Source organism: Sorex fumeus, unplaced genomic scaffold (genome assembly GCF_029834395.1).
Source record: "Sorex fumeus unplaced genomic scaffold, SorFum_2.1 ptg000005l, whole genome shotgun sequence".
NCBI lineage: Eukaryota > Metazoa > Chordata > Mammalia > Eulipotyphla > Soricidae > Sorex > Sorex fumeus.
In genome coordinates this window covers 1135769-1160098 of record NW_026606062.1, presented here as the reverse complement: position 1 = coordinate 1160098, position 24330 = coordinate 1135769, and the positions used below count along the sequence as shown (strand labels likewise).

At 41.3% G+C, this 24330-nt stretch overlaps 1 protein-coding gene across 10 annotated transcripts in view; it reads left to right on the top strand.

Annotated features, from left to right (window-relative positions):
• DOCK10 (dedicator of cytokinesis 10) overlaps positions 1-24330 on the top strand; it is a 326872-nt gene that overhangs the window by 104181 nt on the left and 198361 nt on the right. The window contains exon 1 of one of the 10 annotated variants that reach the window (XM_056120935.1): positions 15604-15708. The exons of the other annotated variants lie outside the window; for them this stretch is intronic. Within the exon in view, the coding sequence (XP_055976910.1) occupies positions 15604-15708 (105 nt within the window). Of the gene's footprint in view, positions 1-15603; positions 15709-24330 lie in introns of those variants that run through there. 10 annotated transcript variants of the gene reach the window in all.

Sequence of the window (24330 nt, the reverse complement as noted above, 5' to 3'; positions counted from 1 at the left end):
TGGCTGAAAATATCCTTGTGTCAGAACAAGAATAGGAACTAAGATCTGGTATATAATTCCATCACACATGGAAAGTTTAAAGCTCCAAGTTCTTCAGTGAGGCCAAATTAGCTTTGCTGAGTCCATTGTTGCTCATTTATTTTGGCATGGAATATCTCTTATGAGAAACACTGACTCACAAATTATGACACTCCAAAACAGAGTTTGAGAAATACGAATACTAACCAGGAGGATGTGACTGAGACTTCTGAGTGGGATGTGACTTGACAGACCTGGCTTTATTTTTTAAATTTTATTGAATTGCCGTGAGATAGTTACAAGTTTTCATGTTTGGGTTACAATCACACAATGATCAAACACCCATCCCTCCACCAGTGCACTTTCCCCACCACCAATATCCCAGGTATACCCCCCTTTCCCACCCTCCCCCTGCCTCCATGGCAGACATGATTCCCCATAACCTCTCTCTACTTTTGGGCATTATGGTTTTCAGTACAGACAATGAGAGGTTATCATGTTTGCTCCTTTATCTACTTTCTGCACACATCTCCAATCCTGACCGATTCCTCCAGCCATCTTTTTTTTTAGTGATCCCTTCTTTATTCCAGCTGCCTTCTCCCCTTTGCTCATGAGGCAGGCTTCCAACTATGGAGGCAGGTTTCCAACTATGGAGCAATCTATCTGTCCCGTGTATCTACTATCCTTAGGTGTCAGCCTCATGTTATGTTGTTTTATACTTCACACATGAGTGCAGTCCTTCCATGGACAGACCTGGCTTTAGAAAGGAGAAATTCTGCAGTGAAAACACTGATTGAAAGAAAACGTGATTATTATAATTTGGTGGTGAGGTGGTTATGCAAATGAGACACACAGGATGCTGAAAAAGAGTATCTGGTCCCCAATTTTATCACCAAAGCAAATGACTGTGTTGTTCACCACGATGATGAAGTGACTGGGAGTATAATAGAAAGGAAAACCACCACCATTTTCTTTTGGTTGGTTGCTTGACTGATTTTTAGGGCTTAAAAAATATTTAGAGGAAAATGAGATATTAATTTGTTGGGTTATGGATACTTTCCAGAACTTGCCAAAGCAGCTTCTCTAAGTTCTATAAAGGCAATAGAGGCTTTTCATCTTTTGTATCACTGTATCACTGTCATCCTGTTGTTCATTGATTTCCTCGAGCAGGCACCAGTAACATCTCCTCGTCCTAGCCCTGAGATTTTAGAAAGTGCCACATTCGAGGCTCTTTCAGGGTCAGGAGAATGAGACCCATCATTGTTACTGGTTTTTGGCATATTGAATATGCCACGTGGAGTTTGCCAGATTCTGCTGTGTGGGCAGGACACTTTTGGTAGCCTGCTAGATTCTCCAGAGTAAGAACTAGATAATAAGATGTTGTGATGCAGCCACATGCACTTCTAGGAGCTGGGTTTTATAGTCTCTGGATCTTGGCCATTGATGGGATTACATGGCGCTGGGGGCAGTTGGTGGATGTAATGCCGACATACTGGAAGATGGGGAATCTGGGTAGAGGAGGCCCAGTCCCAATCCTAGCAGGCTTGGAGATCTAAGCACCAGGTCTCGCACACCTTTTGATGATCACAAATATTCAGCACAGTATATACCCATTCACAAAATCAACAAATGACTGCAAATGTTAGATGCTTATAAGCAGGAATGAGACTTTACTAAATCAAGAGGAACAAAGAAAACCTATTCAGGTCACCCTTTGGATAGAAGGATGGAGAAGCCAATGGCAGCCCTGTCAGCACAGAAGGGCCAATGCCCAAGAATTATAGTATAGGAGTCCAGGCCAATCCTGGGCATAACTTTAGTATTTCATGCCCTTTTCAAATTTGGATAAAAGGTACTTAGTCCAAGTGTTTTGTCGGAGTCCTTGTCTGATGCGTTTTGGAACACATCTTTGGTAAAGATGATGTCTGTCATAAAATAAATCAATTATTTATTAGCAAGAGGACAGTAGGTATCACACCCATATTTTTTCTATTCTTTTCTCACAATGAATTTAAAATCCAGACTTGTATTCAGAAATTCAAGTTGGCAGGGGGCATATGGGATCAATCCGAAAATCAGAGCAGGACAGAATTGATCGGGCATTTTATCAGGACTCTTACCCAGTCGAGGCTTCTTTTTTGTCCTACACTCAGGCTTCTGTAACTACAGTTAAAAAATAATTTGATGAAATGAGTAGGAGACAAAGAGATTCCTATAGTTTTTCAAATTCTCTGTTTGCATACCGTGTCAAGAGTGATATCATCTTGTGAGAAGGCACAGCTGTTTTCTTATGTAATGAAACTACCATGGAGGTAAGAAGAATCTTTTTTGACACACCATCTGCACCAGGTATAGAGAAAGAGGATTCTTGATTGCAGATTGCTTTTTTTTCCAATTAGAACTTGGGCTAAAAAATATTACAGAAAACTTATTTTCTCATCCTAGCCATCAGTATCTCAACTGGAGGACTTGATTACTTTTATTTCAAAACACCAAGACAAAAATATCAGGGATAAAAAAAAGTCAGTCAGAACTATTCAGAAAGGTTCCTATTTTGCCCAGAGTTAAACAAGGCATTAGTGGGTTCCTGATTTTTTTAATAGTCCCATAACTTCTGTTCCATTGCTCTTTTGAGAATGATTGACCAATGGCAGTGTCCACTTAATAATTATGGACACACTGACACAGAAAAAGAAAATGAACACAAATTTAAAACTGGGTTCTGAAAAGATGTCCCCAAATGCCAACCAAAGCAAGAGGAATGCCAATTTTCAAGGCTGCCAAAGATGGTGCGATACAATCTAGGTAATAGATCTCTTTGCAACCCATGGCACTCTTGAATGAGAGCAAAGTCAGATGAAATATCTCAGTGTCAGTGTACTTTAATACCTGCCATGGCCTTGGGTAGCCGTGAAAAGGGAGAAGACAGCAGGGGCTGGAGCAGTAGCACAGCAGGCGTTTGCCTTGCACAGGGGCTGGAGCAGTAGAAATAGGGCATTTGCCTTGATCATCGCCGACTCAGGTTTGATTCCCAGCATCCCATATGGTCCTCTGAGTACCATCAGGAGTAATTCCTGAGTGTATGAACCAGGAGTAACTCCTGTGCATCACCCGTTGTAATGCAAAAAGCAAAAAATAAAAAAATAAAAAATAAAAAAGTGGGGGTGGGGGGGAGAAGACAGCAGAGGAAAGTGCCATGCCCTTTTTATCCTGTTCATATGTCAAGTTGGTAATTATAATGTTGGTATTTGCCACCTGCCAGGAGGAGACACAGCACAGTTTGGCCATACATAAAGACCACACTGTGCATTGCTCAGAAAATACACAGCCTTGCTCAGCTGAAAAAGTCACCAGGAAAGATACAAAGGCATGTGATCCTGGATAAATCTTGGCTTTCTTAGCATCCTTGATATGTGGGTCTTTTGTAGGGGATGAAGGGAGATGACAGAAATAAGAAAATTGGGAGCTTTTGTAGTTGTGCGCAGTGGGGATTTAAAAATGAAGTAGCTGGTATTGCAAAGCACAGTGGGCACACAAAGGTCAGTTGTGGAAGGAGTGTGTGCCTGGGAGGTGGAGCTCTTTGATGGAAACATCCACACCCAAGCCTAGAGCCTCTCCGGCCACTCCCTCCAGTTAAAGTGTCCTTTTCCTTCACCTCTTTCCAAGCAATGGATGTCCTTTAGTGCTCCCTACCACACCCCACCTCCTGATGCTCGGTGCACTGGCACCCAGCTATGACTATCAACATGTCAACATGCCCAACAGGCACATTGCCTTATTCCCACTTAAGACGGTCTTCTTCACGGCTTACTTCCTAATAAAACTTATGATACTATCCCCCTGAGCATTTGATTAATTCAACTGTGCAAAAGGCTTTTCAGATATTCTCTTGTGAGACTTCATGGCTCTCAAAAAGGCAGGAGCTCTGGTTCTTTTCGTTTACCGGAAGAGGAAACTCAAGTTCAGAGAAATTGGCTAACTTGTCCTGCCACACCCAGCAAGTAAATGAGAAGGCTCAGGGGTCAATGGCTGGTCCACAGAGTCCAGCACAGGTCACTGATCTTCCCCAGGACATCGACATTGTACTCCCCACTTTATCCTTCTCATTATTACATCTGTCCTCATCTTTTTATTTGGAGCTTTGGATTAGCCTTGGAATCATCTTTGGATTAGTCATTCAGGTGCCTGTTGTAAAACTTGATTTCTAGGGTCCCCTATCAGACCTCCTGGTGTCATATATAATACCCTAGGACCTACACTTTTAACCCTCTCCCTTCCAGGACCCTAGGCCACCAGCTTGTTTCTTGAGTCTCCCAGACAAAGTGATTGAACGTGCATGATAACATGCTTTTGACTATTTCTAAGTAGCAGGAAACTTGCCCGTTAATGGGACATGCCAACCCCAGAACAGAATCCCTGATGTATGAATCAGTTCCTATGAAGGTCAGTAGCCTTGAGCTACTTCTAAGTGGATGATAATCAAAGTGATCAAATTTCAGATCAAGCTAACCCCAGTTTGAGCAAAAAACACACAAAACTCCCTTTTCCAGGAGATAGCTGGGGCTGAAAGCTATCATCAGAATCACATTAAGGAAAATATCAGAGATTTTCCAGGTGGAGTGACTTTTTCTTCCTCCCTTCGTCCTCCACTTCCAAGAGGATATTTGGCAAATTCTGAAGACAGTGATTGTGAGTTATTCTGTCAGAAGGCTGGGATGGGGGCTGTACTGGCATGTGAGAGACTAGGGACAGTGCTAAATGTCTTCTGCTGGACAGGACCATCCCCACCACAAGAAATCATCGGCCCCCAATGTCAAAGGTGTCACGTTTGAGGAAACCCGAGGCTGACAATAACTAAGAGAGACAGCAAGCTCGCCCAGAGTTGCAAAGACCCTAGCAGAGCAGCAGCCAGTGTGAAGGAGTGTACATGCAATACTTATAGGAGAAAAACAGACGGGCAGCTGGGTATGATCTGATGTTCATTTTTTCTTTTTCTTTTAAATGTTTTTGAGGCACCGTGATCTATAATACTGTTTGTGACCGGGTTTCATCCATTGACTATTCTACCACATTCTGCCAGAATGTCTGCTTCCCTCCATCCCTCCACCATTATCTTAGGGTCCCCTCCATGTACCTCTGCTCCTCCTCTCTCACCTCCAATCCATTTGTAAGCTCTGCTCTGTAGAGCAGCTTGAGTAGCATTTCTTTACTTTTTTTTAAAAAAATATTTTTTAACAAAGCACTGTGAGGTACAGTTACAGATTTACAAACTTTCATGCTTACATTTGTGTCATAAAATGATCAAGTGCCCATCCCTATCCCTCCACCGGTGCCCGTTCTCCACCACCAATGTTTCCAGAATCCCTCTCATCCCCCACCCCCTCATTTCCCCTCTCGCTCCCCCCTCCACCTCTGTGACAGGCACGTTTCCTTTTACTCTCTCTCTCTCTCCTTTAGGGTGTTGTGGTCTTCAATGCAAGTATTGAATGGTCATCATATTCAGTCTATAGTCTACTTTTGGCATGCATCTCCCCTCCTGAGCCGGCCCTCGAAATACCCTTTACTTGGTTGTCCCTTCTCTATCTGAGCTACCTTTTCCCCCAGCATGTGAGGCTGGTTTCCGAATCATGGAGCAGTCCTCCTGGTACTTATCTCTGGAGTAGTACTTTTTCACGGCAGGCTTCACAGCTGGATTTTTCCTTATACCCTGTCCCCTAAATATTTTAGGTGATGTAGCTTCCTCATTAGTTCTGTTTGGTTGAGTTCACATAAGACAAAGAGAATATTTGTTTTTCCATGTAAGGTCAGTACAATCTGAGGAATCATTTGCACTGGGAAGTGGCACCTTGAAGGAATTATAACATAATTTCAGTCAAAGAGAATTCTCTGGGAGCTAGTTTATGAATCAGCATTTTTCAAATTGTGATCTACATAGCTTCATCTTTGGATTAGTCATTCAGGTGCCTGTTATAAAACTTGATTCCTAGGGTTCTCTATTAGACCTCCTGGTCTCATAAATAATACCCTAGGACCTACACTTTTAACCCTTTCCCTTCCAGGATTCTAGTAGTGTAGCTAAGTCTGTGAACATTGGTTCTTGGCTGTGTAGAAAGATGACTTGGAAAGTTCATCCTTAACCAGGCTCTAACTCATGTCTCTGCCTATATGATGATGTAGACTTCATGTTCTTGACCCTTATTCTGCGTTTCACACATCCTGCTGGCATCTGGGGCTTCTCTAGACTGTTTTATGTGCACCATTCCCTATGAAAACTGTGATTGGGTTCCCTTTCTTCATCCCTGGTCTTTCACTGATACCTGGCACCATACCAGAAATGGATGGAACCACTTGGGAAAATCTTGAAAGTACCTCGAAGCTGCTTCTCCATTGTACCCGGTCTCAAAAACCAGATTGAGCAAGTTCTGGTGTGATTCCCAGAGCTATCTAAGCCCTATTTCGGGGCTGTTTTAGTCCTTGGTCACTCACTGAGGTGCAGGACAGAAAGAAAGAGGTTTATTTGTCCTTCAGTTGAGATCCTTGAGCTACTATACTTCAAAAGGTCAAGGATTTTACTCAAGTGCACACAACTAAATAAATAAAAATCCAAGAATTTTCTGCAAAACACAAAGATGCTCTTGATTAAAATGTCAAAACCAGTTAACTGTTTTTCCAGCTTTCACAAAACAAGGCATCAAATGCTTAAATCCAAGTGCTATATTAAGCTTTCTCCTCCTGGTGGAAGCCTTGAAAGGTGAATGCATTGTAACACCACTTAGGCAATGGTTTGTGTGGAGCCTGCTTACAGAGATTGAAGCTAAACAATGGAGTGACCCATGAACAAAAAATTGTTAATCTGAATAGTTGTTTTTATGTGACAATTTACTTCATCATCAAAATTAGGTATGAGTGTCTCATTGCTCTCTCTTTGTAAAGATGCATATTTCTGCTACAAGAAGACTGCCACACGAATAAAAATACGTGATGCTGATGTTATATAAATTAACATTTTTCCATTAGATTTTCAAAATTTAAAAGACCTTGGCTTCTCCATAAAACTGGTATAGACTATACATTTCAGGGTAATCATTACACTGTGGGTGAAATTTGTATTGAAAGCAAGGTAATTACCCATTGGAATGACCACAGGAGGGCAATTTTAGGTGCTTGTTTTCTTTTTAAAGAAGTAACAGCAGTCTCTAGTTAATTTTTCCAGCTGTGGGAAGCTGGCGTAGAATTCAAGCCAGGAAGCAGAGAGAATATTATGCCTCTACAGAAGAGCGATGGGCAATAGTGCTTGTATTATCAAAGATAATAGTATTGATTCAAGCATACTCTATTCCTATCTTCTGGGAGGCGAAATTTGAATGCATTTACCTGATTATTTGTGGAAAAAAATAGCTTTTAGTCTTTTTTGAAATGGCAGTAATAATCCAGTGAAAAATATGTTGTTTGGGAGTTGATTATTTTTTGATGAGAACAGAACACTATATTCTAGGTAAAGTGTTAGCTGCATGACTTTTTAAAGAGCTCTAGCAATTCAAGAGTGAAAAATAATGTATTTACGTGTATGAAATACAGCTTAGAAATCCACATAACAGCTGTGGTATTTTTGCTGCTGTCTTTGTCATATTGTTAGGCTGTGGATCTGAGCCACATAGAAAGAGGGTATGAGTTAAACTGTGTCTCCTAAGAATGATTGTTTGTCTCTTGGAGGCTTTCCACTTTGCACCTGACTAAACTTAAGCTGACTTATTAAATGTAGTTGAACGCTTTGGAGAGCCTAAAACTTAAAATAGTGGCAAAATACCTAAATCCTCATCATAAAATTGAGGTAAACACTAAATCAATATTGTACCTTTCCTAAATGCTGCATTAAGAAATGCATTGATAGGATGCATTAGTATATTTGGGTGGAGTGTTTTTTCTGTTTGGAGTTCTGTATACAATTGTATAGGGCACAAATTAAAAGAAAATATAACCCTTCACTGATCACTGTGAGATTCTTAGCTGAGATCATTTCCTTTCATAAGAAACGAGTATTTTACTCATTGTATAACCCCCTCACATCCAAAATGAGAGTTCTTACATCCTGAGACCAACTTAAATTCAGAGACATACACAAATGCTTGAATGACTGAAAATGGAAAGATACAAATTATTTTATTTCAAGACCACAGTGATAGTACAGTGGGTAGGGCAGTTGCCTTGCACAAGGTTGACCTCTATCTGATCCCCGACACCCCGTTTGGTCCCCTCATGCACCGTCAGGAGTAATTCCTATGTGCAGAGCCAGGAGTAACCCACGAGCATCTCCTGGGTGTTACCCAAAAAGCCAAAACAACTGGTTTATTTTTGTGCTGTGTATGTGCATATTCCTATGCATCTGTGTGTGTGTGTATGTGTGTGTGTGTGTTTGAGCCATACCTTGTACTCTAACCTACTCCTAATTATGTCTTCAGGGGTCACCCCTGATAGTGCTCTGGGGTCCATGCAGTACCCAGAATTAAAGCCAGGTTTCCTGCATGCCAACTGTGTGTATGCATTCAGTCCACTGAGCACTCTCCAGCCCCACTATAAACAATTTTAATGCAATCAAATTTGATTTGTGTACACAAGCACAACAGAAACACATACATCACACTTTCCACCCACATATATATATACACACACATATATATACACAACTGCAGTATTTCTACTTTTGACTCATCTCCCTTCTCCCACAGTAGCACTCTATTTTCTATGAAATTCTTAAATATTTTATGCTACAACTAATGCTATTTGGTTTCAAGTCTAGCTGGCAGGAAAACTCTGTGATGTTTGCAGATCATGCTCACTGAAAACTCTACACTGAGAAATAACAGATTTTTGCTGTATTCATTTCAACTTCCCCTGAGATATATAAAGCTCTCCCCAAAGTACTCAGAGCAGTTCAACTCTGACCTTTGTAGTAGGAAGTAGTGTACCTTAGTGATACTGGCTCAATCACTTTTGCCTGGGGTCAGACTCAGGAGATGTGAAAATAAAGGAGGAAGTAACTGCTTTGCTTGAACTTTGCTTCCATTGAGAAGGTAGACACAGATGAACTTGGAAATGTCCCGTGGACCAGCCCTATGCTTTCCTATCAGAAAGCACTGTGCATCAAATCCATTAACAAAGACAAAGTCATCAAAAATGCAAGAGAAAGAAAATCGTTTATCTTAAAAATTCTCTGACAATGAAGCAACTGTCACAGCAAATGCCAAGCAGAGTCAACAGGTCAAATAAATTGGAATAAAAAGATGAAATGAGATTGCCATAAAGAAATAAACAGAAACAAATAAACAGGAAGTTGCTCAAATCAGCTCTGTGGGTCCAAGGAGGACATCGTGTCTAGCTAAATCTTAACCATCAAGACTTCTTTTACTGCGCAGTCCTAAGGTACTTTGGGGGTAATATTTATCGAGTTGGTTCAGACACACTGTCAAGAAAGTCCATGCTTTGGGAGCCTGGACAGGTAGAGTCCTTGCCTTGCATGTGGTTGACCTGATTTCGATCCCTGGAGCCCCATATGGTACCCTCAGTTCTGCAAGGAGTATACTAGACCAGAGTCAGAAGTAAGCCATGAGCACTGCCAGAAATGACCGCCCCCCCAAAACCACCACCAATAAAGGGCAATCTTTTGACCCTCTGGCTTCTTAGATTCAGCAAAAATGTCATTTGCTGGTTGTGTGGCCTGTTTATATATTGCTCAAAAATAGAAAATATAAAGAGGACTTTTTCATAGTCAGCTGCTTTTAGCTAATTGCCTTTGTTCTCTGGATTTATATATTTTACTTCACCAGTATTCACATTTCAAATCTATTTGGTTCTGTTCTCTTTCCCTAATTTCATTCTGTTTATTTGGTAGCAGTGACCAAACTAGGTTCTCATATAAGCAAAGCATACTTTCTCTTTCTGTGACCCACATTCTAGCCCTTTGCCTTGCAAGCCACCAGCCCAGCCAAGCCGGGTTTGATTCCTCCACCCCTCTCAGAGAGCCCAGCCCAGCAAGCCACTGAGAGAATCTTGCCCGCACAGCAAAGCCTGGAAAACTACCCGTGACATAGTCGATATGCCAAACACAGTAACAACAAGTCTCACAATGGAGACATTACTGGGTCCACTCGAGCAAATCGATGAACAGTGGGAGGACAGTGCTACAGTGCTACCTTTAGACCCTACCTACTGCAACCTGCATTTAACCACACTGTTTTGTCTAAAAACTTTCAAGGACTAAGTGTTGTCCTCATTTATACCTTTTTTTCTGTCTATACTTCATGTTAAATAGATTTTAAAAGATCAAAACATGGACCACAGTGAAGGTACCAGCAAATAGAGCATTTGCCTTACTCTTGGCTGATCTGGGTTTGATCCCTGGCATCCCATATGGTCCCCCAAGCACTTAATCACTTAATCACTTAACTTCCCGTTAGTCATCGATTTGCTCGAGCGGGCGCCAGTAACGTCTCCATTTGTCCCTGTCGCGTGCTAGTGTAGCCCAATGGCATCTCTTAGCTCCGGGAACATGGAGGGCCTCAAACCAATCGTTCATGATCTTGACAAAGAAGTCTGACCATCTGGTAGGTGGGCGGCCACGCGGTCTCTTGACATCCCGTGGAATCCAATCAGTAACAGCTCTAGTCCAGCGGTCGTCTTTAAATCTCATTACGTGACCAGCCCATCTGATTTTCGACACCTTGGCAAATGAGACAGCGTCCCTGATCCTTGATCGTCGACGGATGTCAGAACTCCGGATTCTTTCTCTCATTTGAGTGAAACGTGATATTCCAAGCATAGCTCTTTCTATTCTTCTTTGGGAGACCTGAATAGCGTTCTCATCTTGTTTGCGTAGGGCCCAGGTCTCTGAGGCATATGTTAATGCAGGAAGAACAGTGGAATCAAAGAGATGTGCCCGGAGCCGGAGGTTCTTCGTCCTCTTAGCTATTTCTTCGACGTTCTTGAAGGCGTTCCAAGCCGCTCTCTTCCTCCTGCGCAGCTCGGGTGCCAGGTCATTTGTCATGTTGACCTCTCGACCTAGGTACACATAGCTGTTGCATTCGGAGATGGTCGTTCCATTGAGAGCGAATGGGGCGTCAGGAACAAGGCTGTTTCTCATAAACATTGTCTTCGTAAGATTCAGCTGTAGTCCTACCTTTCCACACTCACGGTCAAAGTCGGCCAGCATTTGTGCCACTTGGCTGATGTTTGGTGTTATTAAAACAATGTCATCAGCAAAGCAGAGGTGGTGTAGTTGCCGACCATCTATCTTCACTCCCATTCCTTCCCATTCCAGTCGTCGCATGATGTTCTCGAGGGTGGCACTGAAGAGTTTCGGTGAAATGGTATCACCCTGCCGCACCCCTCTCTTGACATCAACGATCACTTCTTTGTAGAATGGTGAGATCCTGGTAGTGAATCCGCAATACAGCTAACGGAGGATCCTGATGTATTGGGCTTGAATGCCCTGATTGGCCCCAAGCACTACTAGGAGAAATTCCTGAGTACAGAGTTGGGAATATTCCCTGAGCATCTCCGGGTATGGCCCAAAAACCAAAACAAACAAACAAAAAAAAATCAACACAAAATAAACAAGGTACATTATAGCTGAGGATGCAGCCTTGGAGTAAACAGTTTTCTAAAAATCTGTCCTCCCTTTCTCTCCACAATTCTAGTTAGTTAAGTGAACGGTCAACTTAAACAGCTGTGGCTTTTATGGATGTAAATTTGTTAGGGTTCAGATTTTTGAGAGGATGTGGAGCCACACCCAATAGTCCTGTACCCAAAGATTTATCCCTGGCTCTGTGCTTAGGGGTCACATGTGGTCACCCTCGAGGCACCATACACAGTTCCATGATTGAACCGGCATTGACCACATGCAAGGAGAACATTTTAACCCCTGTGCTTTCTCCCAACTCTCTGAATACCAATTAAGATGATTGACCAGCTTGCTTAACAATATGGAATTTATCCCCTATTGCCTGGGTGGGACAGTTCTAATCATAACACAGTAGTCAAGATTTTTCTCTAGTTGGAGTGGAGAGATTCAACAGCATGAATGTTTAGGAGAGGTCAGAAAAACAAAAGGGAAATATTCAATGTATAAGGACAATTCAGCCTTATTTTTCCTGGCATGGATAGACAGGGACTATAAGGAGAGGCTGCAGGCAGCTTCTAGAAGCTGGTTATGAGCCATGAGGATAAATAAATTTTATCTTCAGAGCAATTCTGGTGTGGCCACTGTGTTATCCCCATTTTACATATGAGAAAACTGAGAATTGGCAGGGGCTTGTGATGGGTTGTAGCATACACAACTAAGAAGTGGTAGAACCAGGATTCGAACCTAGGTTGACTGTAGATTTTTCCATATTAACGTATGCCTTCTCTATGCTCCATTCCTCTTTCTCCAAGCATCCTTTACTCTACTCCCTTGTCTTATAGACTTTCCCTTATTATTCAACTTGTCTTATTGCTATATCATAACTCTAAAGTTTTTGTACACTTCTTCAAACTTGCATAAATTCCTCTACCAGGCTAAAAGTGACATATTTTTCATGAAACCTGGCAATATCTTGAGTATAGTACCCAATAAATTCTAATCTTTTGTTGGCATCATAAAGGTAAAGGTAAAGGCCCACCCGTTGTTCATCGATTTGCTCGAGCGGGCCCAGTAACGTCTCCATTGGAGACTTTGTTGTTACTGTGTCTGGCATATCTAATACGTCACGGGGAGCTTGCCAGGCTCTGCCGTGTGGGCGAGATACTCTCAGTAGCTTCCCGGGCTCTCCGAGAGGGGCGGAGGAATCGAACTCGCGTCAGCCATGTTGGCTGCGTGCAAGGCAAACGCCCTACCACTGGGCATATTTCTTCCCTTATGAACTTGGCTGTGACTCTTGGTGGTTGAGCTAACTAATCTCCAATTTCTCTTTATTGTCCACCCATGCCCATTGTCCGAGTTAAACTTTTGCTGGACAAATATTTCTGAAGTTAAACAGAAAATGAATTTCTTGGAATGGGGTAAGGTATTCAGAAGTGTGAAGAAACAAAATTGGTCTTAGCTCAAGGAAGAGTCCAGTAGAGGCCCCAGCATACCCTCCCCTTGGAACTCTCTGTTTCCCACATTGTCCCTTCCTTTGTAGTCACCACAAGTTATGTCAACATGGGGCTGGAGATACAGTACCATAGGGTAAAGCACTTTCCTTGCACCCTTTGATCCCTGGACCTGATCACTTAGTTCCTTGAGCACAATCATAAGTGATCTCTGAGCTCAGAACCAGGAATATAGTCCATAGACACTGTTTGGTGTGGCCAAGAAGAAGAAGAAAGGAAGGAAGGAAGGAAGGAAGGAAGGAAGGAAGGAAGGAAGGGAGGGAGGGAGGGAGGGAGGGAGAGAGGGTGGAGGGAAGGAGGAAGCAGGAGGGGAGGGAGGGACGGAGGAAGGAAGCAGGAAGGGAGGGAGGGAGGAGGGAGGAAGGGAGGGAGGGAGGGAGGGAGGGAGGGAGGGAGGGAGGGAGGGAGGGAGGGAAGGAGGAAGGGAGGGAGGAAGCAGGAAGGAAGGGAGGGAGGGAGGGAAGCAGGAAGGGAGGGAGGGAGGGAGGGAGGGAGGGAAGGAGGGAGGGAGGAAGCAGGAAGGAAGGGAAGGAGGGAGGGAGGGAGGGAAGGAGGGAGGGAGGGAGGAAACTGTGTCTACGTTGCAGTTCTGCTCACAGCTCGATGGTGTCTTTTTTGTCACTATTTAAAGGAGATGCAATCCATAGCTAAGCAGGGAGACAAATGACTCATGCTCATATTGCAGAAGTTGAGGAGTGGGAGGGACTCCAGGATTAAAAAAAAATTGTGGTACCTAAAGAGGAATAGAGGAGAGACTATATGCAAATATTCTAAAGAGAAGTTGTTTAAGTGCTGCTCAAGATAACATGTGTTCCCTTAAAAGGAAAGATTCTTGTCTTTTAACACCCTAAGTGAGGAATGCAGGGTAGAAGGACCAAGAGGGTCCATGGATGCACTTTGGCATTTGTGACCGCACACCCCACCTTTATCATGCAGTATATTTTCTGGATATTCAATCAATCTTTCTGTCAATTAAATTCATAGTTTTTGTTAGATTATGAAACAAGTCCAGAATTTAAAAATCCTCAAAAAATATCATTTTAAACTTTTAAAATATAGAAACATATTCATACCTTGGCAAACCCGGTGTCCCAGAATTAAATTCTTTTCAGTTTTAAAAAAAAGTCAAAAATTAAAATAGTTCTATTGAAAAAATTCCTGAAGATAGCTCCTTCAAATACACAATCAGAATTGCATTTGTTGAAACCCAATCTCATGCTTTCCTAGGATGAGATAAAGGAGTATTACTGCATTTTTTCCAGGTGATTAAAAGACAGAGAGAGGAAAGTGAAGAAAAAAAGGAATGCAGGCCAGCAAGGAAGGAACATTAGGACTGTAAGGAAGAAGGTCACAGTTTGGAACTGATGAATAGAGCAGGTTTTCTGAAAAAGCGATGTTTGAATATCCTGGAGCAAATATATCCTAGCAAATGCCGGGTTAAGAGCCACATGGTAACTCCTTCCTGATTTCCTTTTGAAATCATCTCCAGGAGCATTTTAGGAGTCTCTTCTCTCTCGGTGTCATGGAGATCAGGTCTTGGTGGAAATATTCCTTAAACCACCTCTGCTACCTCATAAGAATTTATAAATAAGCAATGTGTAGGCGCCTGCATCGAAGTAACAGGCACCACTCTTGTGCAGATCAATCCTACAGAAGAGCAAACAAAATCTTAACACTGTATGACATAGAAAACTAAGACATCCCTACCAATGAGTAGTCTATAAGACATCCGGAAAGCCCAATTTCCTTACATCAATAACCCCATTTTCAACCTTTTCTGTTGTACTCCCAGTGATCATCTTGGCTACTCCCCAACAGAAACCCAGACATTTAATCTTTAATTAAATAAGCAACTGCTTTAAACTCAATTCTCAGACCTCAGGTATACTCTTATAGAATGCTATGAATCCAGCCAAAATAATCAATTTGGCTGGTTCAGTAACAAACATGGAATCTACCATAAATTAACTCTCTGATTTCATCTCGGCTTAGTTATTTTGATATATATTTTTTTTAATTTTGGTGTGAGGGCCACACCCAGCAGTGCTCGGAGCTTACTCATTGGCTTATGCTGAGCAATCACTGCTGATGGTGACCAGAAGATCATTTGCAGTGGCAGGAATCAAACTCTGGGTGGCCTTGTGCAATGCAAATGCCTTACCCTTTGTAACATCCTCTAGCCCTGCTAGATGATTTTATATCAAATGATTTATAGGGCCATGAGCAATTCTCTTAAATATCTGCAATTGTTCTGTGCTAAGGCAAGTGGTAGAATGTATGTGTTAAAGTCTGTCTGACTAGGTAGTAACAGGAAGCGGTAATGTGGTTTCCTTTCAGTTGAGTTATATTCATATAGTTTCTCTTTTTAACAAGAGAAGAAAGATTTGCTTCAGGAGGAGGACGTTTAATGAAACTGAGTATTCTAAAATATTTTGTCACTTCAGTAACAGCAATACAATGAGCTTCCGGGGAAAGGTTTTCAAAAGAGAACCCAGTGAATTTTGGAAGAGGAGACGGACAGTGAGGAGAGTGAATAAAGAAGAAATCCACAGATTTAGTTCTGTAGGTATCCAGATGTCAATGTCTGCTTTTCCTCTTTCCTTCTGTGTCTTTTAAAACTTATGATTGGTTCTGGAATGATTTTCTAGCATGGACTCTTGACAAAGTCCTGGATGAACCAGGATATTCAATGTGGTTCTCCAATGGCTTCTATTATTCACATCATTATTTTAAATTACTTACATCACTTTATGTGATGAAGGATTTACCTAGCTAAGATACTGCTTGACTAATTATTTTCTTTTGAAAAAAATTCTTACAATTACCTCAACTGAGCCCTTAACTGATGACTTGCAAAGAGCTGTGTGTTTAAGAAAATCAACTGTTCTATTTTTATCAAGTGCCACTCGTTATTTCAAAATTCTTAAAAAAAAAAAGTCAAGCTATGCAAGAGGAAGGAAATGCATATTTGATTAAGTGAGTTAAGGGAGGGAGTGGATATTGATGTTTTAAAGATTAAAATATTTTTTTCTTTAGTGTTCAAATTGCGTTGGAGCGATAGCACAGTGGGTAGGGCGTTCGCCTTGCACACAGTCGAGTCGGGTTCGATTCTTTGGTTTCTCTCGGAGAACCCAGCAAGCTACCGAGAATATCCGACCCACCTGGCAGAGCCTGGCAAGCTCCCAGTGGCGTATTTGATATGCCAAAAACAGTAACAACAAGTCTCACAATGGAGATGTTACTGGTGCCCACTCTAGCAAATTGAAGAACAAAGGGAGGACAGTGCTACAGTGCTACAGTGTTCAAGTTGTTTCTGCCTTATAGTTTACAAGCAAACTAAGAGCTCAAGAAACACTTGTTACAGAATTGTTGCATTCCCTGTGTCAGAATTACCAGCAGTTGAGTATCAGGCTTTGTTGTCACTGTGATTCAAGTGATGTATGTGTATGAGGGCTCCAGGTTCTCTGAGAAGTCACTACAGCAGCCATCCTGGGGAGCCATTTTTTTTACAGGACTGTTTGCTTTCCAGGGTAGTTCGTGTTGCTCGCTGCCTTCAGGACAGGGCTGTTCATCCTCAGCACTATTGTCATCTGGGGTCAAAGCTTCTTTGTTTTGTTGGGCTGTCCTATGCAAGGTATGATGTTAGTGGCCTCCCTCCCTGGCTGTATGACACACTGTTTTCTGCTGTGACCAAAATCCTTACATGTGGATGGCCTCGGGGGAGAAAAAATGACCTCCCAGTTAAGGACCACTGCTACAGGGATAAAGAGCATTTGTTTTCATGTGAACACTTTAGTTGCAAAGCCAATTTATAGAAAATTACGTATAAAATGTGTTTGTGTGTTTTTGTGTGTGTGTGCATATATATATATATATATATATATCTTTTTCTTACAGCATGTATATGATTTGTGAATATCCATCTAATGATAATAGTGAAATGTCACTTAGCCCTTGATATACCTAATTTGGGCATAAGACTTAGCCCTTGATAAACCTAAATTGGGCATAAGAGTATTACACTTTAGGCCAGAGAGATGGCTCAAAGAGTTGGAGCTCATGTTTGGGAAGCAGGAGCCTAAGTAGCCCCTGAGTGGTGCTGGGTGTGGTTGTTAAGTAAGCAATCACAAAAAAAAAAGAGACTCATACATGTTAAGAGGTCGTGGATTTCTCTATGTTTATGATCTATATGGTGTCATTTAATACCATTGGGATTATTTTGTTTTCTTGGGTTTTGTTTTGCTTTTGGGTGCTCAGGGATTATTCCTGGTTCTGAACTCAGAAATTAGTTCTGGCGGTGCTTGGGGGACCATATGGGATGCTGGGGATCTAACCTGGGTCGGCCACATGCAAGGCAAATGCCCTACCCACTGTACTATCATTCCAGACCAATTAAATATCACTTAATCACTTAACTTCCCGTTAGTCGTCAATTTGCTCGAGCGGGTGCCAGTAACGTCTCCATTCGTCCCTGTCGCGTGCCAGTGCAGCCCAATGGCATCTGTTCGCTCTGGGAACATGAAGAGCCTCAAACCGATCGTTCATGATCTTGATGAAGAAGTCTGATATCAGTGGTAAAAAAAATTTTCCAAAGGTCTGGCTCATAGAATTGGCACCTTGTTGCTTAGACTTCAGCTCAGCTTCTCAGGACTACAGGTTCTCATTTCGGAATCCAGGTAAATGAGTGCCTGAACTTTGTTTCATGAGGTCTAGCTGTGTCTTTCCCACTCAACGCTACAGGTCTGGAAAATGCAGAGTTCTGTGCTTAAAACATCTTGGTTACCATTTTTTACATGGTCCAAAATAAATGCCTGGTTCTGTCTTTATGATCGGCAGCCAAAATAAATGCCGGTTCTGTCTTTATGATCGGCAGCCTAAGAGCCCCATTAGCTGAATAAGAACCTCGTTAAGAGTTTAGTTGAAAAACTGGTTTGACATTATGTTAATTTCTTTACTAGTTCAAACAACATCATTTGGGGAGCAGAGAGATGATAGTACAGAGGTCACTTGCATGTGGCTGACCTCAGTTCAGTCCCCGCTACTGCAGAGGGTCCTCAGAGCACAGTCACGGGTGACCTCTGAGCACAGGAGCAGGAGCAAGCCCTGAACACTGCAGGGTCTGTACACGCTAAATACCCACTCAATAAAATCGCATCGCTCCCCTGCTGCCTTGCTCTCAGTGGAACTTAGAAATCCTTTGAGTCATGTTACACTAAGAGTAAATTCTTATATCTGCCACAAAGAGACGGCAAACAAGAGAACGTGTCTATCTTACACAGACCACACAAACACTTTGGCAATAGAACAGTGGCCAGTGTCTCACCATATAATGAAGCTAATCACTGTATGAATTATCTTAATTGAATTTGAAGGTATTGCTACTGGGAACTATAGGGAAAGCTGCCAGTGAAGGAGTGTTTCCCCACAGCGCTCAGAAGCTATGTATTCACATTTAATTAAGATCATTCATACAGTGATTAGCGATCTTCTTTGTTAGACACCAGGGACTTTTCTGCTACGTTGTCTGCTTTGGGTCTTTGTAAGACAGGCATATCTACTTTCACAGGTTGTCCTTTCTGTTGAGGAGGGAATTGTTTAATTTATCCCTGAGTATTATCCTAGGATGTGGTTTTCATTTTGGGGAAAAAGAAAAGAGAGATTCTAAGAAAGTGAAGCACATAATTAGAGTGCTAAGGGTTACTCTCTCTCTCTCTCTCTCTCTCTCTCTCTCTCTCTCTGTGTGTACTACCAGCTATATGACCTTGGACAGGATATTTAAATATTTAAATCGCTCTGAGCTTAAGTGTCCTCTTCCATAAAATGTTCATAATGTTACCTGACCAGTCTTAACATTGATTTTTGCAATTTACTTTGATCAGCTGCATAGTGAACCTGATATGGATGCTGCAAAAGTATTAAGTAGTGGGCCAGAGTGAATGTATAACTGATAGGGTGCTTGCTTGCACATGGCCAACACGGGTTTGATCTCCAATACCCCATGATGATCCCCAAGGAGTGATTTTTGATTATAGATCCAGGGCACTGCCTGGTTTGCCCCTCAAAAAAACAAAAAACTATTAAGTGATATATAGTAGCATTAAAGCCTATGAAAATATATCCATTTCCAAGGATAAGGGAAGGAGATAGAATTGCAGTAAGGCTGCCTTTTCATTGATTGAAGCACCTGAACTGGAGGTGACTGTGTCCTCTTGGAAGTCTTTCTCTGTGACAGAGCTACTATGTAGTAACAATTTTGAACTTCATCAAGCTGGATGCTGGGCGGGGGGGGGTGGGGGGTAGGGGGCGGGAGGAGCACAAATTCGAGTGCTCTCTGCATTGATGGGATTTACCTTCAAAATATCGTGTGTTTTTCTTTCCCCACTAATCCCAGGCAAAACCAGCATGTACTTTCCATAATACATTCATCTAAACTTTCTGAAAATTTAACCAATATTTCTAGATGAACTTCACAGAGAACTTGATAGCTCATAAGGAGGAAATAACTCAAGTCACGAAATACCCAGAAATTAAGTTGAGGTCCTAAGTTCATTTAGGAATAATGTCTTTTGAGCTTTTGAATGAACTCATATATTAGAGTGAAAGGAGAAAGAATGATTACTAGAGATTATATATTCTTATAATACTCATATAGATTTTGAACCTACTCTTAAAAATGTAGAAGTGATTTAATTTTATAATAATTAAAAATGTTTACCCATAACTCTGTGGTTTTTTAAAAATGTTTAAATCTAAATTGTATATCCCTGTGACTCAGATTGGCAATTTTGTTTATTCTATTTTCTTCAAGTGCTACTCAAAGTTATTTATTTTACTGTGTGGGAATGTTTTATCCTTTTGGAAGTTTCCCCCATTAATCAATTTTTAAATGGATTATCTTAGAAATGCCTTCACAGTTTTATTCATTTGTCATAGAAAATGAATGTTCGATATGATTGAGTGCAAGTTTATTAGATGAAAAGTTCAAGGAAAAATGAAACTTACTTGTTATATCATCAAGTGGAATTGCTTCCTTGAATTTCTGGAATGTTCACAGCAGATTTTTTTCTATTTGGGTCACACCCAGCAAAGCACAGGGGTTACTCCTGGCTCTGCACTCAGGAATTACTTCTGGCAGTGCTTGGGGAACCATATGGGATGCTGGAAATCGAACCCAGGTTGGCCTTATGCAAGGCAAATGCCATAACTGCTGTGCTATCACTCCAGTCCTCATAACAGATTATTTTTGTAACTCTATTTTTATTCTTTCAACCCAAATCACTGAGTATGTTTTCTGATGCACAGGAAGTCAATAAAAAGATAATTTCATTCCTAAGTAACATGTTTTAATTTGAAAAGATTAAGTACCCGATTAAGTTCAATTATATCAGTAACAAGTATAGTCTAAAAAATACAAAATTTATTTAAATAAATGTGATTTATTTTTAATTTGTTAATGGTTTGTGGACCATTACTCTGCAGAATTTTCAGGTATTTGAGAAACTTTAGCATGCATAACTATTCTTCTATTTGCTAATGTTCTATTAATACTTGAACAAAAAATTCAAAATGAGAAGTATAGAAAATTGTAGGCAAAGGAAGATACTACATAAATCATTTTTTAAAAGAGAATTATGCCATGGGCTTTGAACTCTGAATATCATCCTTTATTCTTCTGTGCTAATGTAAATAACTTCCCAGAACGTCATCGGTGCTTCTTTTCTCATTGTTTCTCTGCCGTATACCAACATTCACAACTACCCATTCAGACTCTTTTATAAATGATCCATTTAGCTCAAACAAGGTATGAGATTTCTAGGATTGATAAAGGAGAATGAGTTAGGGCTAAATACACTAGAATGCATGGATCAAGCCATGCTGAACACTTACTTGATCTTAGCCAAAAGACCAAGAAGTGTCACTTAGGATGGGAGATGTGTGCTGAAAGTAGACAAAGGGTCAAACGTGATGACCTCTCAGTATCTGTATTGCAAACCATGATGCCCCAAAGTCAAGAGAGAGTAAGAAGGAAAGTTCCTGCCATAGAGATGGAGGATTGACTTGAATGGGGGTGGCGGGAAGGATACTGGGAACATTGGTAGTGGGAAATGTACACTGGTGGAGGGATGGGTGTTCTAACATTGTATGACTGAAACTCAAACATGAAAGCTTTGTAACTGAATCTCATGGTGATTCAATAGAAAAAAAAAATTTTAAATCCATGCTGCGAAGACAGGAAAAGTAGAACTGGAGGATCAGCTGAATCTCTGAAACCAAGAAGTCTAAACTGAAACTTGATCTGAGATAAGAATCTAGACCAGATCAAAGGAACAATATCTGTAGCCGCAGCAAAAGGGTGGAGTCATTCCAGCAGCCAGAGGGCTTCAGAGAAGACCCTTTTCCGGAATAGCCTGTGGGCACTGTAGACATACCTCAGAGATTCTGCCTGTTAAATGCCACAATGAAATAAATGTTGTTATCAAGTAATGGCAGGTTTGCAGTATGCTATAATCTACTAAATTTGCAATAGCATAGATCATTTTTTTTCCATATTCTAATTGTGCAATATTTTATTGCTAAAAAGTGCAAGGCAAACTCTTCTGGCCAGTTGTGATCTTGGCAATAATCATGGGTCTATAAAAATTATAACATCTGTGAAATGTGGTAAAGCAAAATGCAGTGAAATGAGGTATGAGATGATGTATCTGCAAAATACAGTAGAGCTTAATGCAGTCACATGAGATATATCTGTACGTGCAATTTAATCAAAGTTAACCTTACTTCCCTCAAAGCTAACTTCCAGGGAGGGAGAAGAGTTACCCCATGAGAACTGGCAAACTGGGAGAAAGCTCCACAACAGGGCAGAGTTGACTCCATGGCATCAATAACTCTATGAACAAGAACAGGACCTTTATCAGAGACGGGCTATACCCTAGTAGTTAGAAAGTAACACCATAATCTCATCAACTCTTGAGGGAAGATCTCCCTAGGTATACTAAACTTGACATGCTGTGTATGACAGTTAGATTCTGCAGCTTTGCTTAATCTGGCAGAGCTGGGGACCACCAATAAAATCCTTTTAGTGCTAGGTGCTACCAGGGTTTAAACTCAGGACCTTGGACTATTAAGACATGTGCTCTAACCCTTTGAGTTATCTCTCTGGCTCCAACCAACAACCTTTTTAAATTTCTTGATAGTGGCAGTGGTACAAAACTTTCTGAGGTTCAAATTCCCCCAATTGCTAGGAAATTTCATTATGAGTCTGAACACAAAATTGATCTCTAGCATTCTCTGTATGTTTCCCTGACACACCTTGCGTTTCTTTTCCTCATCCTCCTTACCCTCTTACAAGGGTCCTGTTTTTGTTTGTTTGTTTGTTTTTTCTACTTTCTTCTCTGAGGTGCACAATGAGAACCTATTCACCTCTCATTTCTAATGCCTTTCTCTGTTGAAATATAAAGAGGGAGCAAGAATAGTTCCCAAACTAAAGTTTTATTTCAGGGTTGGTGCAATAGTAGAGTGGGTAGGGCATTTGCTGGTAGGCTGGTGCAATAGTACAAGGGTAGGGCATTTGCCTTGCACACAGCCAGGTATGATCCCTGGTATCCTATACGGTGCCCTAAGCATGGCCAGGAGTAATTCTTGAGTACACAGCCAGGAGTAAACCCTGATCATCACTGGGTGTGGCCCCCAAACTAAAACAGAAATGAACAAATAAAGTTCTACTTCAGAACTTTTCAAATAGGAAAATAAAGGTTTTTCAGTTCTTCTTCCTGCAATTTTGTGATCTTTACTGGTGGACTGAGGTAAACTAGACTGTCTTCTCCTCACTCTGCTGAGCTGATTTTTCAGTTCACCCATTAACTTGCTGAGCAAGTCCTTGGAATTCAAGTTTATTGTTGAAAATAAAACAATGATGATCTTTTCTAGGCTTGATATAGATGATAGTCAATAAAAGTGCTCCTTATCATCATCTTTACCATTTGATCATAATAATAAGAATGGAAAATAGCTAATGTCAGCATACGTAGAGTCAATTATTAAAAAATATGGTGTCTGTAGTGATCGCACAGCGGGTGGGGTGTTTGCTTTGCATGTGGCCGACAGGGCTGACCCGAGTTCGATTCTTCTGCCCCTCTAGGAGAGCCTGGCAAGCTACCGAGAGTACCTTGCCCACATGGCAAAGCCTGGCAAGCTACCCATGACATATTCGATATGCCAAACGCAGGAACAAGTCTCACAATGTTACTGGGCCCGCTCGAGCAAATCGATGAACAACAGGAGGACAGTGACAGTGATAGTGATGGTGTCTGTTGTTAAAAATACAGTTTATATTACTTAAAAGATTAGTTAGTTTTAATATAATAGATATAGCCATTGTAATTCATAAGATGAAAATGGCAGAGTAAAGGAAGATGATATAAACTAGTTATACTTAGAGAACCCTACATATACTCATGGGATCTGCCAGTACTTCCAATATAAGACACCTGCTATGAGAAAAATTGCAGTATGTGGCATTGTCAGCAATGAAAGTAAAAATAAACCAATAAAATTGGGGTATCTTTTGAACAGTATTCTGTGGACTGTATGGAGGCCTCTGCCAGTGATGTTTAGACAAGACTAAATAGCTCAGTAGGATGTTTTCAGGGATCTGTGGACCCAGGGACTACCAGAGCCACTTGCAGTAGTGGTTGGAGATCTCTGGAGCTACATCCAGTGATGTTTAGAGTCAGGCAGTGCTGAAATCAAACTCGGGTCAGGTACATGCAAAGTGTGGATTAGGTATCAGCAAAGCTAGCACAGCGGGTAGGGCGTTTGCCTTGCACGCAGCCAACATGGCCGACCTGAGTTCGATTCCTCCGCCCCTCTCGAAGAGCCCGGCAAGCTACCAAGAGTATTCGATATGCTAGACACAGTAACAACAAAGTCTCCAATGGAGACGTTACTGGGCCCGCTTGAGCAAATCGATGATCAATGGGAGGGCCTTTACCTTTACCTTACCTTTACTCTGTGGTAGTTTCCTGGCCTGTTAAACATAACTTTGGTCCCTAATTTCACCGCTATCTCAAAAAAATGGTAAATTGGATAATTTAGACTTTGGAAAATAGACGATAAGAACTATTTTGAGTTTTCCATCTTGGAAAACCAAGAAAGAAATTAAGTTCCCTAGTCGTAGGATGCCAG